An 18,761-nucleotide genomic window follows, 5' to 3' on the forward strand; every position below is an offset into this window, starting at 1 on the left:
TCAGTACGGGCTATCTCATTGTTAAGAATGAGGTCACCAATAAAAAACATGTCAATGATCCTAATAATATTGAAACAAAGATTGAGAACAATGGTTTAGTGTCCCCGGTACTCTAACTTTAAATGTACCCGTTATTGGATAACGTTCATCTTCGATGCGTTTAATAGAAATATGTCTAGTAGAAATTGCATGATTTCTTATATCCACTTGATTACGCTATAGGGAACGATTTCATCAAGGGTATGTCTATTCACGGTGGTTTATATCTGAATATTTTGTGAATGGTTTGCACTCTGAAAATGCATCCCTTAGAGCATGATTATCTTCAAAACGAGTTTTAAAAAATAATTCATTATACTAATACAATCCAAAACGAAAATGTTTTTACTATAAGGTTTGGAATATCAATTTGGTTTCTGTAATTATTTATTCATGGATTTATCTAAATTGAATACCTTAATTACACTATAGACTGTAAAAACGAAAATCTATACTCTTGTATAACATGAATTAACTATCAACCAGGAGGTACATTGTAATTATATATACATATATATAGATCTTTAATAAACCCCTTCTCCTATCATGGTTTGACGATAGGAGAAGGGGTTGGGCTGTAATACGAAGATAAAATGGGCTTCGTTACACTATGGTACGTTTTATTATAACTTTAGATCTGAAGTTGATTGGTTTTTTTTTTTTACCATAACACTTTCTTTGAGTATGCAAAGTCACACGAAAACGTAATTCTGTGAATTTCCTGTATATTTGACAGAATTGAAATTGGAGGGTGGGTAAATGAATTTACAATTTTCTGTATAGTTGACGGAATTGAAATTAGAGGGTGTATAACTGGCGTTACGATTTTCTGTATATTTGACAAAAATCAAATTGGAGAGTTAGGAGTTTCTGTTTATTTGACGGAATTGAAATTGGAGGATAGATAACTGGATTTACGATTTTCTGTATATTTGACAGAATTGAAATTGGAGGATGGATGACTGGATTTATGATTTTCTGTATATTTGACAGAACTGAAATTGGAGGATGGATGACTGGATTTTCGATTTTCTGTATATTTGACAAATGTGAAATTGGAGGGTGGGTAGATGGATTTACTGCTGCCTTGGTGCTGGCCATTGTCATAGTCTATATCATCAAAGCCAAGTATAAAAGATCACGTGTGCATAATGTTCAGAGGAACACGAGAATGACAGTGATCAGCATAGAGTACATCTAATAAATGTAAGTATACAAAATGTTACACCTGCTATTTCCCCAAACATTTTCATGACTTGACTAATCTGCTTCAGCAAGGTTCTTGTATTCTTCTTTATAACATGAGTATTCTTACTACCCCCCCCCCCCCCCCATTTTTTGATAAAAAAAAAATTGGTGGCACTAATTTCTCTGAAATGTGTAAATTCCCGATCTATCGCATCCTTCTTTCGATTCATGTAATCGTCTCACGCTTTTTGTAAGCTTTAGAGATTAGCCTTCTACCGGTATAATAAAATACACAAGGTATGAAGCAAAAATTTGTAAGCAAACAGGGGGTCCCCGTTTCGGGGCACATTTTCCAAGTAATTACAGCGTTACCTAAGGAATTTTGGCGAGCAGCAGGTCAGTGAGATGTCATACTACAAGTCTCTTCAACTCAAAACCCATCTCATCTCTTTTATTTGACACAATTTTGCGTGCTTTTATCGGACAGGGCTTCATCTCTTCCACTGGCAGCCAAAAGGGAGGTCATAGAGTACGAATTTGGTTCGCAAAGACATTGCTTAGTCCTGGGATCATCCGAATTGTTTCGGGGTTATTCGCGGACCAATCACACGATACGTTATAAATTCGTAGATCCAACTGTGTTTGATCTAATAGAAATGTATTGATTGACCCCACTCAATTACATTCATTATGGTAAAACATTACAACAGCGGCACAATATGAATATGGCATAGCATGTGTCCGATTCAGCAATGGCTTCATTATAGCACACGACCTTAATCAAAATTATATAGCTAACTGTAGTATCAAAGTTTTAACTAAAGAAAATGAAAGTATCCACAGAAAATGAAAAGCATACACAGAAAATGAAAGTATCAAAGTCTTTCTTATATGACTGAAAAGTTAACAGTATCTACGATTTACTCTAATGAAGCCAAGATTATTACGTCAGAAATCGAGGTTTTAATGCTTATCATGTTGAAATATGGAAAAAAAATTCAGAATATCAACGATTTTTATGGCAAAGTTTTCGTAAATCTATAGTTTGCTATATAAGTTTCAGTAAGGGTAGTAAAAATAAGATTCTGAGAACAAAATACTGTTAATTGTTTGACCCCCATTCATTGATTTAAAGGACATGGAATTTAATGCTCTGTTTGATGATTGTTTTGTTGACTGTTTGTAACCTTTGTCCAAGCCTAATTGATCAACTGTAATGTTGCTGGGTTGTTTTTTTTATACAAATGAATAACTGCAATTATTTTGAAGGGTATTTTTGTTATTGTTATATATTTTTATGTTAGTTGTTATTGCTACATAAATTATGATAAGTTGTTTTGTTTCTATATTCCGGATTGTAAGTGTTTTAAAAACTCATCTTAGAATAAGTTGTTGACTTGAATTATGTAAAGTAAATTATTGAAGAACAATTTACTTAACCATTGCCTAATTCGATGTCCCACTCCTTTCAACTACACCTATAGTGAATTCAACCTCGATTGATTTAATTATTTTGATTTAACAATGTCCAGATAGAAGAAACAAATATTGTGAATTGCATTGAGTGGTGGGATTTTACATAGAACATGATACGCTGAAAATTATTTTCAAAATGTTCAATCAAACACTTGAATTTTTGTTGGATAATGGCCATAGTAGAATAAGACATTACACATTTATGCTGAGCTTATTAGTAATATACAATATAAAAGAATGGCTCATTTTAAAGCTAGATAGATTAGTAATGTACTGTAGGACCTCTGCTTCATTGATTAGCTATTTGCCACAACACAGAAATTTCAAAATCTGCCAAGGATGGAGAGGAGATGAGTTGATTTAGCCTATTTCATGTGTTATGCTAAATTGTGCTACGTTTCATAAATACATATGTTATTCTAAATTGTGCTACATTTTGTAAATGTAAAACTTATACGGTACCAATGTTGATGCACCAGACGCGCATTTGGACAAATAATATCTCATCAGTGATGCTCAACCGAAATGTTTGAAATCCGAAATAACAATAAACTTGCTAGAGCTATTATAGGGAAAAACAGAGTGTCAAAAAAGTGGAGTCAAATTCGTCTAAGGATAAGAGCTATGTATGAGGGAGATAATCCTTAATTTTGAAACGAATTTCTAAATTTTATCACAGCAATTAAATATACATGTACATCCGTATTTTCAAGCTAGTAACGAAGTACATAGCTACTGGGCTGTAGAGACCCTCGGGGACTAACAGTAAATACATTTGCAAACCATGTTTTTGAATATACCACTGACAAAACTTAGGTAAGTTAATCGTATTTCCATAATTCATTTCATTAATCAAAATTTGATGTTGGAAGGTGATCAAAATGTCTTCTTCTGACTGTCATGTATCATGATATAATAAAGATTTAGAAAATGTATTTTTTATGCATCATCATTCCTCCTTGATATACAAAACAAACCATATTGAACTCTTTATTTCAGTGATAGAAGTTAATAACATTGATCATTAAATCAAAACAATTTATCAGTATCAGAAATTGACATTTAAAAACAATTGTTACGCATTATTAACCGTTGTTTTAACAAATAATCAGACAATTAACAAAGTGCAAAGTTCACATTGTTGAAATTAAACAGTAAAATGCCAATGTAAACACCTGGAAAAAAAATATATTTCACACTGATTATAACTACGTATAACTCCGTTTACCTGATCAGGATATAGGGCTCACGGTGGGTGTGACCGGTCGACAGGGGATACTTACTCCTCCCAGGCATCTTATCCCACTTCTGGTGTATCCAGGGGTCTGTGTTTGCCCAACTATATTTTTTTTTTATTGCTTATAGAGTTTATGGGATTGATCACTGTTCGTTATCTTCACCTTTCATTTCAATATCAGGATAAACGAAAACGTCAAATATGTACAAAATACATAGCACTAAATTTACAAAAGTACAGTTGTATATACTCTGCAAGTTACATAATTAATGTTTTCTAGGGAGCAAATCAGATCAAGTCCTATTGTCCAATGGGCTGAAGCGCGAAGTGATGATGGGTGACGTAATTCTTCTTAAACGAGGACGGGTTAATCAAAGATGGTAATCAGTGCAAGAATTAACTCGTACCCGGTGAGATATCTCATCAAGTACTGTGAAATAAAGCATGGGTTCAAAAAGACGAAAGAAAGTAAACCACAAAAGAAAAAGTGGATCCACTCTTCAAACAAAGGATTGACAGCCTAGAAAGTCAAATAATCATAATACACACCTACAAACTTAAAATCAGTCTAATATCTTCAAGCATGGTGAAAAAGTCCGGAAATCTATCAATTACATAAAAATATCAAATTCTTGTGCCCTTAATTTTGCCGAAAATACAATGTATGTCCATTAGAAAAAAACCCACTTCATATAAAACTCACAGACAATATACATCTACACACCGTAATCTACAAAATAGCATGTACCGAATGTCAGTTACACATCGTGCAGTAGAATCATGCATGGAAAAATATTCTAAATCACATTCTAACGCCGATACCTTCTACACCGCAGTCTCCATCACCATTGAAGATTGCCGTACTAGTTTTAACTTGCACCAGCGAGCATAGTGACTGGAATCATTGGAGAAAAAGACAAAGCATTTCTCTTCCATTCGTTGTTCTGCCCGGTGAACTACAACTTCCGGGTCGTAAACATCGTAATTCGGGGGTTCGTAATGAAGAACACTGACACTGCCCTTGAAATCAATTTTCAATTCCTCTCTGATAATTTCTCTTTGAGAGAAGGGGCCACAATAACAATAATGAGCTATTTCACAGAGCACAAACTTGCTATCTTTCTTGACAATCCTCAGAACTACAGCATCGTGCCAAAGATTCCAATAGGAATATCTGATGACATCACCTAGATTTACGTCATCATGGCGCAATATCGGTGTAATTTCTGCACTGAAGAGCTTCTTGTTGACTTCATAACATTGTTTGCATATGATATTGTTTTCGAATTCCTTCTCATTTCGAAGCTTTTCATCACTGATTCCTAGAAATCCACGTCGAACGAAAATTGATGCAATCATTACGAATTTTCTGACCAGAATACTGAATCTCTTTCCTGTGACGCAGAATGTTGCGAAATGCTCACAATTATTCGTTAATATATTATAATCAAAATTCTTCCTATTTGGCTCACCTTTATTGATAAACGTCTTGGCACGACATACGATTTCTTGTTTGGAAAATTTTGGTTTTCTGTACACAACTATTCTTATGTGATCGATTGTAAAGTTAAACGTCTTGATGGTTCTTTGAACGTGCGCTTTCTTCCCGATAAAAATACCTGCAATTGCTCCGAAAATGGTATTTGTTGCTTCCACTATCTCAATTTCATTACCGTCTTTCTTTTTCGAAATGACAATTCCATGATGATCATATAATGCTTCAGCAAAGACAATGTGGTCGCCCTCCTCTATTTCCTCACCCCAGATTACTGGAATTACCTTAACACACTCTATGCACCCTCCATGTTCCGATATACCGTCTGAAATCTCTTCAATTGCAGCAGCTTCTTTATAATCATCGGTTAGGTTCTTCCTCTCAGATTGCGCTCTTTTCAGAGAACGAATAGAATGAATAGATAAAGGCCTTTGTAAGGTGGCAGGGTCAAATGATATGCTACTGTATAAGTTTTGTCTCGTATGGTCGTCTCTCTGAAACTAGAAGGCCCACAAAATATCAATCAAACAGTACATCAGTTGTTTGATTTATATAACTAAATGTGGCATTGAAAATTGACTTTCTAACAAGCTATGATCAAATGACATTTCCCTTATCACCCGATATTCAATTCAATACCATACTAAAGTAATGACTACTGGTAATCAACATCCCTAAGTTGGATTCCTTATAAACAACATAGAAATAAACGAATCATTTTCTCAGGGAGTAGCAAATCACCCCAGCTAAAATATAAGAATAGAACATCAATCCCAGCTAACACAAAATACTAAACTTCACAGATCAGCAAATTATTCCCAGCTAACACAAAAAACTAAACACCACAGAATAGCAAATCAACCAGAGCTAAAACAAAATACTAAACATCACAGAATATCAAATAAATCACAGCTAACACTAAATACTAAACATCACAGAATAACAAATCATTTCTAGCTAACACAAAATACTAATCATTACAAAATACCAAATTAATAATAGCTAACACAAAATACTAAACATCACAGAATAGTAAATTAATCTTAGCTACCAAAAATACTAAACATCACAAAATAGCAAATTAATCATAGGTACCACAAAATACTAAACATCACACCATAGCAAATTAATCACAGCTGACACAAATTACTAAACATCACAGAATAGCAAATTAATCATAACTAACACCAAATACTAAACATTACAGAATAGCAAATCAATCACAGCTAACACTAAATACTAAACATCACAGAATAGCAAATTAATCATAGCTAACACAAAATACTAAGCATCACATAATAGCAAATCATTCCCTGCTAACACTAAATATTAAACATCACAGAATAGCAAATCAATTACAGCTAACACAAAATACTGAACATCACTGAATAAAAAATCAATTCTAGCTAACACAAAATACTAAAAGTCATAAGATAACAAATTAATTCTAGATAACACAGAATACTAAACATCACAGAATAGCAAATCAATTACAGCTAACACAAAATACTAACCATCACAGAATAGCAAATCAATCACAGCTAACACTAAATACTAAACATCACAGAATAGCAAATCATTCACAGATGACACAAAGAACAAGGGACGTTATTGGCCAAAATTGGCCGCGCTTCAAAAACCGATCATATTTTGCAGGTAGAAAGGTGATAATTTTCTCGTTTCATTCATATATAACATGTACCATTTAATTGTTGCTGATATTGAGAAAATAACGTTACAATATTGCATTGTTAACTCTGACGCTATCTTCCGACGGTCGCTTTTTCGGAACGACGTCATCGACCTTATAGGATTTACAGTCCCCTGATTCTTCTAGAATATTTTTCTAAAAGTTACAATTTTAACTTTTTATATAAAAATACTCATTGAGATCAAAGACAATTGAAAACTGGCATGCTATGGAAAATACATAATTCATTTACATGTAACTTTATCGTGGTCATAGACATTTTGCGGAAGAATCTTGTGTTAATTAGAGTGAGGAAAATAATGCGTGTATTTGTCAAAAATTGTTCAGTAGAACGCAATCATATTTTCGAAGGTGCTGTTCGATGTCCGCCTATTCAAATGAAATATGGAAAATAAAATGGCTTTTGAATTTTCTTTTTCCTGGTTTTTTATTTTGGTCATAAATATTAACACTTTGATTAAAAACGTCGATTGAGTTGGATAAAATTACGTGTTATGCCATGTACACCAAGGACTATATAACAGGTCTGTATGCAATATACATGTTACAGTACATTCGAATAAAATATGCTGTGGGTATTTACAAAATATATTGAATAAAGTGTGGTAAATGTACATATGCTAAACGATACAAATTTATGTTGCATGAATGGGATATCATTTTCTTGGGTACAGTAAAACACGTCAAGTAATATGCATGTAACTTCAGATGGTATATTTCATATAGCAAATGCATTTAAAAACCTCACAAAAATGCGTCCAATGTATTTAAAAGCCTCACAAAAATGTGTCCGTGTTTATATCTTTACATTCCCCTAAATGGTCAACAAAGTAGTTCCAACTCTCTCTCTCTCTCTCTCTCTCTCTCTCTCTCTCTCTCTCTCTCTCTCTCTCCATATAGTGTTCATCGTTGATAAATGAAAATACATCAGTCAGTGGGCATATCATTGCATGCACCGACATTCAGTCCAAATCTAGAACGGACTCTGGGGAGTTGTTTGAGTACATGTATAGACAATGTGGTATATGTAACTGCTTTTCCCAGGCACTTATTTTCATATGCGAATAAGGATATATTGAATGACCCCCCCCCCCCCCCCCATATTCTTGATAGTAGTATTGAATGAGAAAAAATAGGCTTAAAATTATTAATTGAACCCATGTAGCGAAGGATAACCCTCCACCCCCCGACGATTTAAGAATTCGAAGATCAGGCAGAAAGGTTTTTTTCATTTGATAATTAACTACCAACTTATCCTTCGACACCCCCCCCCCCCCCCGATAAATGATGCTACGTGTCTGTTTCCAAGAGACAGCATATGTAACTACAACAAACCTTTTATAAAAATGAATTTAATAAATATCATGCATGTATTTCCGTTTTTTCAATGTGCGGGTCAGGCCTATCCAGAACACCTTGACGAGAGAGAGAGAGAGAGAGAGAGAGAGAGAGAGAGAGAGAGGTCTACATCACCTTACGGTTATACTCCAGTATTCCTAATCATGGAGGGGGCGTACATCAATACTAATATAAACTTTTAGTAACAATCATCACAACACATATATAATATATTTTATAAGATTGATAAAAGTTGAAGTGTCATTAGGCTGGTCAAGTTCCCATAGTAAGGGAATGGTCAACATCACACCCCCCCCCCCCTCAAAGTGGAGGGGCAACCCCTCCTCAATACTACGGTGTCTGAATATTTATATCTATACATGTATATATACACATGTTCATCCTGCCCAATTACCTTTGTTATATATGTGTACCTGTAAATGTGCATCTATTACATAAACATGTATATATGAACCCGTGGGGATCCGGGTTTGAGTAAGTCCTCAGTACTCCGTGCTTGTCGTAAGACGCGACTAAATGGGGCGGTCTTCGGATGAGACCGCAAAAACTGAGGTCCCGTGTCACAGCAGGTGTGGCACGATAAAGATCCCTCCCTGCTCAATGGTCATAAGCGCCGAGCATAGGCCTAAATTGTGCAGCCCTTCACCGGCAGTGGTGAGGTCTCCATGAGTGAAATATTCTCAAGGGGGGTGTTAAACAATATTCAATCAATCAATCATATGCGATATAGAAAAAAAATCTGCCACCACAATGGTCGAAGTTTCAAATCGATCACAGGTTTTCGACGTTTTAAAGAAACCACATCTCGCTGGAAGATATAAATAATGATTTGCTGTTATTTTATTTTTAATTTAAACCGATTTAAGAACCTTTGGAATCAATATCTAATTACTAATGTAGTAATATTTAATTTCAACATGCATCATATATACATACATGCATGTACGTAAAAATGATGTAAGAAAACTGCTTTTTAAAAAAAACGCATTATATTTGATATATTTGTATAAAAGATAGTTTAAAATTTAGCGAAAAAAGTAACAGACATCCCAACTATCTAGCTCTTGAGATATAACGTATCAGTACCTCGTGTATTTTTTGCCGAAAATGAACGAATTTTGGTCCGATTTTTGTAAAAAGAAAATAAATTCGAGTTATTAAAGGTGTGTCTTTGATTTTATTATTTTTTTTAATGCAATTTATTCTTAAATAATCTTATTTTGAAAAGACAGGACGTCCAAACTTATTCCCGTGACCTTTAAAAACGAAAGTAGAATAATTTCCATTCATCATGCGGTGAATTTTTGATCCGCCTCCGTGACTCGAAAGGCAGACATCATCTGCATTTATTGGGTGCAGGTTTTTATGGCAAACTAGGTAACGCATTAATTGTTTGACTGGACATACATGTATTTATTAAATCGCAAAGAAAGTAAAAGTTTATGAGGTTAAATGATGGAAGAGTTTGCTTCAGTTCTATAACATGCAAAATATTGACATTGTGTAACGAAAACGGCCGATTTCCGCATTCATTCTTTTTTAAAATTAATAATGTTTGCAGTCAACAACTGACACCATATTGATAATGAAAGAAGAATATTAATGGATAATTAAACATGCAAAATATAAATCTGGTTGTTGCATGAAAATTTTTTTTTTCAGTTCTATAACATGCAAAATATTGACTTTGTGTATCGAAAACAGCCGATTTCGCATTCATTCTTTTTTAAAATTCATATTGTTTGCAGCCAACAACCGACACCATATTGATAATGAAAGAAGACTATTAATGGATAATTAAACATGCAAAATATAAATCTGGTTGTTGCATGCAAAAGTATTAGTTTTTGCTAAAGTTTATTCATAATTTATTTCAAATCAACAGATTCCGCTAAACAGCTCATCTTTAGCGTATATTCATGGCGTCATAATACAATATTACGCCATTTTCATGTAAGTGGGATTAGAAGAACATCCTAGTTGTGTAAATAAAAAGAATAATTAAGCATAGTATGAAAGTTAAAAAAATGAAAAAAAAATCTCGGCGGTATATAGCCAATAACGTCCCTTGTCCTTACTAAACATCACAACATAGCAAATCAATGATACCTAAGACAAAAAACTAAACATCACAAAATAGCAAATCAATCACATCTAGCACACAATACTAAACATCACAGAATACCAAATCAATCACAGGTAGCACAAAATACTAAGCATCACACCATAGCAAATTAATCACAGCTAACACAAAATACTAAGCATCACAGAATAGCAAATCATTCCCTGCTGACACCAAATACTGAACATTACAGAATAGCAAATCAATCACAGCTAACACAAAATACTAAGCATCACATAATAGCAAATCATTCCCTGCTAACACTAAATATTAAACATCACAGAATAGCAAATCAATCACAGCTAACACAAAATACTGAACATCACAGAATAGCAAATCATTCACAGCTAACACAAAATACTGAACATCACAGAATAGCAAATCATTCACAGCTAACACAAAATACTGAACATCACAGAATAGCAAATCAATTACAGCTAACACAAAATACTGAACATCACAGAATAGCAAATCAATCACAGCTGACACCAAATACTAAACATCACAGAATAGCAAATCAATCATAACTAACATAAAATACTAAACATCACAGAATAGCAAATCAATTACAGCTAACACAGAATACTAAACATCACAGAATAGGAAATCAATCATAACTAACACAAAATACTAAACATCACAGAATAGCAAATCATTCACAGCTAACACAAAATACTGAACATCACAGAATAACAAATCAATCATAACTAACACAAAATACTAAACATCACACAATAACAAATCAATCACAGCTAACACAAAATACTAAACATCACAGAATAGCAAATCAATTACAGCTAACACAGAATACTAAACATCACAGAATAGGAAATCAATCATAACTAACACAAAATACTAAACATCACAGAATAGGAAATCAAAAACAGTTAACACAAAATGCTAAACATCAGGGAATTGCAAATAAATTACAGCTAACACTTCTGCTTCATACTTAGATATTTTATTGAAAGTAGACATTAACGGCAAACTGACAACTCAACTTTACGACAAACGGGATGATTTCAGCTTCTCCATCGTTAACTTCCCACATTTATGTAGCAATATTCCATTATCACCTGCATATGGTGTTTATCTATCTCAACTAATTCGATATGCAAGAGCTCGTTCTGGGTATAGTCAGTTTTTAAATCGAGGTAAGCTACTGACAAACAAGTTGATGGTACAGGGATTTCAACAGTCTCTATTGAAGTCAGCATTTCGCAAATTCTATGGTCGTTATAACGATCTAGTTCGTCAATACGACCTTGCATTGGGTCAAATGCTGTCTGACGTGTTTCATACCGATTGTTAAGCCGTTCTTGGCACACTGATTTTGACTGCGGATAACTCCGTTTACCTGATCAGGATATGGAGCTCACGGCGAGTGTGACCGGTCAACAGGGGATGCTTACTCCTCCTAGACACCTGATCCCACCTCTGGTGTGTCCATGGGTCCGTGTGTGCCCAACTATCTATTTTGTATTGCTTGTAGGAGTTATGAGATTGATCACTGTTCGTTATCTTCACCTTGCATAATAGCAAATCAATTCTAGCTGACACTAAATACTAAACATCACAGAATAGCAAATCAATTCTATCTAAAGCAAAATACTAAACATTATGAGATAGCAAATTAATTCTAGCTAACACAAAATGATAAACATCACAGCATAGCAAATTAATCATAGCTAACACAAAATAATAAACATCACAAAATAGCAAATTAATCATAGCTAACACAAAATACTACGCATCACAGAATAGCAAATCATTCCCTGCCGACACCAAATACTAACTATCACAGAATAACAATCAATCACAGATGACACAAATTACTAAACATCACAACATAGCAAATCAATCATACCTAAGACAAAATACTAAACATCACAAAATAGCAAATCAATCACAGAATAGAAAATCAATCATGTTCATACATGTATATTACACGTATCTGGTATCCCAAAAGATCCTAGATTGTTTTAAAAAATGAAAACGAAGAATAGGGTTAATATTTCGTCCATCTTGTATTAAAATCTTTTGCGCAGTACCCCCTTCCCTATGGAATTTTGAAATTTCAATTTTTTACTATATATCTGCACCCCAAAATGTTGGACCCCCTGGGGAAATTCGGGCTATACCTAAAATATTTGGACCCCCTGGAAATGTTACATGAATCCACCCCTGACTTAGGTTGGTTTCGTTTCGTTCCTACGTAGGCCTAGGCTCGTTTCGATTTCGTTTCGTGGTTTTGCAGGTGCCCTAATGATAAACATATACAAACAAATAAAAATGACCAAAGTGTCAAAAGAACGGCCTCAAACCATTTGCTTCATCTAAAAATTCGAAGTAAACATGTTTTAGACAATAATGATAATGCATTGCACATTCATTATTTCAAAACATTGAAAATGAATCCTCATGAGAATATAAAAGGTACGTAAAATGATGGTACATCCAATATTTCTTTTTACATAATGCCTTTTGTTCCGCAGTTCAGACTTTGCGTTACCATGGTTATCGGGAAGCGTTTTCTTCCTTTATTTTTGTTCTGACTTATAAGTTTTTCTTAATACATGGACACATTCTTTGCTAAGAAACACTTCTACTTCACAAACGATGTGTTAGAATAGCGCAGTTGAAACGCACAGCTACTTTCAACTTGCGTATCCATACCGACCGCCTCGTGGAGGCCCGTAAAATTTCTCTATTCATGATCAAAATTTCTAATAATTATATGCGCTTTTCATTATATGTGTTCAAACATGGATATAACATTAGAAATACCGACAAATCAAATTAATAATGTACATGTACTCTCTATAGATAAATTGTACTCGAAAATACAGATATCCTACCCTTGAGCATGTTTTCAATGAGAATGCAAATTACAATTGTGAACTAGCTAATTCTCTCTCTCTCTCTCTCTCTCTCTCTCTCTCTCTCTCTCTCTCTCCTCCTCCTCCTCTTCCTCCTCCTCTGTCTCTCTATTTATATATATGCGTGTGTATGGGTGTGTGAGTGTGTGGGTGGGAGGGTGTGTGTGTGTTTCTTATACATGTGTACCAATACCGTAAAGCATATCTCTAAAATTTGTCTATATTAAAATGCATGTATATGTATCTACATTCAAACTATCGGCAGCATATACTTTTCGATACTCAAATCCATGCAATATCAATATTTGTTGTACAAAGCCCGACTGCCTTTCCATAGTCAGTTTTCTAAAATCAAAACCATAAACGTGAGGGGGGAGTAATCCTACCATGGGGGAAGATCTACTATATAGTTTTGTTTTCCCGTAGGGGAAAGGCTACTGGAATTTACCAACTGGATTCCATAAACGTGATACAATAATTATGTTTTTATACGTGTTCACCACAGTATAATGTGTACATTGTGTGATTTTTGTGCCTGTACCGGACAGATCATCGAACGACAGCTCACCGAAGGGTACAACTCACCGTAAATCAACTAATCGGAAGTTAAACTCACCGACGCGACAAGTCATATACGTCACTTTTATTGAATAATGATAAAATACACACACACACACACACACACACAGAGAGAGAGAGAGAGAGAGAGAGAGAGAGAGAGAGAGAGAGAATGAGAGAGAATGAGAGAGAGAGAGAGAATGAGAGAGAGAGAGAGAGAGAATGAACGTCCTTCATCGGTCATTACAAAATTTTTCAAACAAGTCAATCGAACAACCCCGCTACTCCATTGACTACTGGAAGTTATATCAACGCATGTTAGCCAATGATTCGTGCACGATATTTTTAGAAGGTTGACATAGACCTTGTCGTGTGTTGTGGGTGTTTTGCACCCGGCATTCTCTTTAAAAGAAGTTTTAAAATAATCCAAAACGGATATGGTTGTAAGTGTATGCGTGGTAAAGAAATCGATCTTCCCAAGAAACAAAAACATATATTCTATAGTATATTCACTTTCTTCAAGGGTAGAAAAATGGAAATTATATAAACTAGATATTGGTTTTATGAAAAACTAATGTCTCCCCAGCTCCCAAAATTGGAAGTGTTCCAAATGAAACCTCCTCCCCTTAATGTACTGCATTGTATGGAGGAGACATCATGAGCAGGAACATAGACATTATGAACATCCATAACTACATAGGAGAAGTGTTCACAAACTATTGTACGCCATCCACCCCTCAGATCCACTATAACTTTAAGAAAAACAATTGGATCCTCCTGTCCCTACAATATGCACATCTGCAAATGGCATTGAAGTATCGTACAAAATTTCAAGTCTATCTGATAACCCATACAGGATAAGCGTTCACAAGCTATTGTAATATCCTCCATCCGTCTTAGATCCACTATAACTTTTACGAAAATGATTGGATTTTCCCGTCCCACAAATTTGCACAACTACAAATGACAATGAAGCATTGCACAAGGTTTCAAATCTATCAGATAAGCCATATAGAAGTGTTCACAAACTATTTTGCATCCTCCACCCCTCTTAGATCCACTATAACTTTTAGGAAAATAATTGGACCTTCCTTTCCCTACAATATGCACATCTACAAATGACAATGAAACATTGTACAAAGTTTCAAGTCCATCCGATACCCCATATAGGAAGAGAAGTGTTCACAAACTAATTTACATCATCCACCCCTCTTAGATCCACTATAACATTTAGGAAAATAATTGGATCCTCCTTTCCCTACAATATGCACATTTTCAAATGACAATGAAGCATTGTACAAAATTTCAAGTCTATCCAATAATCCATTTAGGAGGGGAAACGTTCACCAGATTTTGTGACAGAGAGACAGCCGGACAGACGGACGTATCTATGAGATGTCCATTCTATGATTTGTATCGAAGAATTGTCCTATGGATGAGCTGTCGTATTGATGAATTTTTCCCGATGAGTTATCATGGACCAATTTATGCTAGTGTTGAGGTAAGTGAAGTGTTCTGTTTTGTGCTTTTAAAAATAAACTGAATGAAAAAGATATATTGTTATTCCTAATTTAATAATTTACAATTATTATATAGCTAATGAATAGTCTATTATAAAATCTGCGTAAAATCTAAAAAATGTTAGCGTTCAACATCCTGAGAATTTATTGAACCCTAACTTTGCATTGCGTAAATTGTGTGCGCCCAAAACATTCCGAGTATAAGCGTTCAATATTGACCTTACCGTAAAGACGTAAACAAGCCAAAATGGCAGACGACAGTCCTCCGAATCTGACAGAGCCGGTATTTGATATTTACTTACACAAAATGTTTTACTGTACATAAATTATGATGTCCCCATTCACAAAATCGGTTTGCTTCATGCATCAATGACGGGTTTAATATTCAGCAGTTAAGAAATGCACGCTGATATTGCACACTTTCACCTTAGATACCAATATTGATGAATTCTCGTCTATTTTGGAGTATTTTGAGTGAAAAGGGATATAATTTGATAACTAAGTACTTTAGCTATATAATAAAAGGGTTATTAAACTTATATTGGTGAATATTGGCACTCGTTGGCTGTCAAATCGCAATCGCAAGCTCGTGCATTTTAACAGCCAACTTGTGCCAATATTCACCAATATTAGTTCGTAGTCAAAATCAGTGTGCCAAGAACGGCCTAACAATTGCTATGAAACACGTCAGACAGCATTTGACCCAATGATAGGTTGTATTGACGAACTAGATCGTTATAACGACCATATAATTCGCAAAATGCTGACTTCAATCGAGACTATTGAAACCCCTGAACCATCAACTTGTTTGTCAGTAGCTTGCCTCGATTTAAAAACTTACCATACGCAGAACAAGCTCTTGCGTATCGAATCAGTTGAGAAATGAAAACACCATATGCAGGTGATAATGGAATATTACTTTATGAATATGGGAAGTTGACGATGGAGAAGCTGAAATCATCCCATTTGTCATACAGTTGAGTTGTCAGTTTGCCGTTAAGGGGATGTGATTGTGATGTTTTTGAAGTCACTGCGCAACTCAAACTAAGGTACTCAGGTCATGATTGTCGTGGCATACATTGATGATGACTTTAACTAAAGTAATGTTTTCGAAATACAAAACCAGAAATCATAACAGTTGGGGCCTTATTTTGATTAAATAATTTTGTATGAATGCCGTTATGACGTGTTTTTAGCAAATGTGAGGTAACGACATAAGCGCATGATTTTCGACGCCATGTTTACGTTGACAGCAGACAGAGTTTGACAGATGTAACGGTACCGCATGTTATTATATATTTCTAGACATGTGTATTCTATTCAAACTATAGATGAAAGACGGAGTCGCATTACGTCAAACATAATCTTGCACAATTTTAAAAGTATAGCCAAATTGAACGATAACAAACTTAGGGGAAACAAAAATCTGCAATTTTTTTAAATTATTTTTTTATTATGCCAGAGTATCAATAAAAAGTTTGTATGGTATTTCGATATTTCGTAAATAACAAAAATAATTGAAAAATATCTTTACCCGAGGACTAAACATTTTGTTGGCATATAGGTACATGTAGTACTGCTCACATATATACCTCTACCTGACATGTAGCCAGTACTGTCTGCGTCTTGTGAATTATCATTGGATCATCTATAATACATGTAACCCCAAGTATCATAATACCTCAGATGACCTTCAGTTCATCATATCTTTTTATCCAATATTTTCAGTTTGTCCTGTAGCTATGGATACCATCTTTAAATCGCAGTAAAATAATCAAAATCTAATTACATTCAGTAAATGGTTTTGACTAGAGTCCTAGAAAACTCTATCCTCAAAAAGCAATTTTTTGAGGCGCTGAGGAAATTCGGACTGAATTGTGGGTAATTTGTTTTATTGTTACGTAGAAAATGTTTACACATCATGGTGTCTGCACGTAGGCTGTTTGTATGATGGTCATTAAATGTATTCATATTACAATTTGTTTGTTGCACATATTTTTGGATCTACAACTGCTAAATTTTAGCCTTTTGTGTTTTTGTCAACATTGTCAGGTTCAGGGGTTGTTTCCATGGAAAGGAACACATAAAGATATATAAAAATTGTCATTTTTTAAACATGAGAAACCTCCTTTCTATGCTAAAATGATTTCTGAAGAATCTAATTACTTTCACCTCAGCATCATATCCCTTTAATATCTACTTTCAATAAAATCTCTAAGTATCAAGCAGAACTGGACGACTCTGTGGTGTCTTTTATTTCGAGCACACAGGGATATATCGAATCGACATATGAATGGTATTTATTATTGTTAATAGACAAAACGTCGTCGATATTTCTAAATGTCGAATTGAACGCCACAGCAAAAAAATTTTCTTCTCACGTAGAAGTTTTTGAAAAAGTTCTGCTTCATATGAATATGGAAACAGGTCAGCTAACAAAGGAGCACAATTCGTGTCCATTGGAATTTCAACAGACTTTTGGAAGACCTGATCACCAAAGACCACGAATATATTATCAAAGAGGAACTCTAGCATATTTTTTATTTCAACTTCAGAGTACTTGTGCGTAGAATCAGAGTGGTGTTTAACAAAGTAATTTTTTGGATGACTGATCACTAGATATAAATATTTCCGTTTTCCATTTTTGTTCAAGAAGCAACTGTCTATGATGTCAAAAAGCCTAGTCTTTAATTGATCGTGAGGAATGGTCGTGTAAAGTGTTGAAAAGTCATATGTGTTGAAAAATTCTGCGATTTCAAGTTTACTTAAAGTTCTTTAGAATTTTTTAAAATCCACATTTGATTGACACCACTTCTAGCATATGAAGTCGCACAGTAAGTTTGAAGTTTATCCTTCACATCTGTTAATATTTTCATGAGGAGCAAAGATAGGGGTTTGGTAGAGCACTTACAGGATCCAGCAATGTATCTTTGTTTGTAAGGGTTTTTATGTAGTTTAGGAATCCAGTATAGGTACGGTAACTCATATTCATTCGACACAATGACTGGAATATTAAATGAGTTTAAAACTGAAGCATGGTTTTGAAGAATTTCATGTTTTGAAAAGGCAGTTAGAGTATAAGTACGATTACAAAAAGTGAAATTAATGTCAAGATCGTTTAAAATACAGTTGCAATAATGAACCTTAGATACAAAAACAATGTTGTTACAAGCTTTG

General features: G+C 34.4%; 1 protein-coding gene across 4 annotated transcripts in view; it reads right to left on the reverse strand.

Annotated features, from left to right (window-relative positions):
* Positions 1 to 3,680: 3,680 nt before the first annotated feature.
* The window catches only part of LOC130048042 (uncharacterized), a 68,391-nt gene continuing 53,310 nt past the window's right edge, over positions 3,681 to 18,761 (reverse strand). For all 4 annotated transcript variants that reach the window (XM_056144036.1, XM_056144033.1, XM_056144034.1 and 1 more), the window contains one exon: positions 3,681 to 5,935. In XM_056144036.1, the coding sequence (XP_056000011.1) occupies positions 4,766 to 5,935 (1,170 nt within the window). In that variant the 3' untranslated portion in view covers positions 3,681 to 4,765. The remainder of the gene's footprint in view (positions 5,936 to 18,761) is intronic.

The sequence above is a fragment of the Ostrea edulis genome, chromosome 7, assembly GCF_947568905.1.
Source record: "Ostrea edulis chromosome 7, xbOstEdul1.1, whole genome shotgun sequence".
NCBI classification, from domain to species: Eukaryota; Metazoa; Mollusca; class Bivalvia; order Ostreida; family Ostreidae; genus Ostrea; species Ostrea edulis.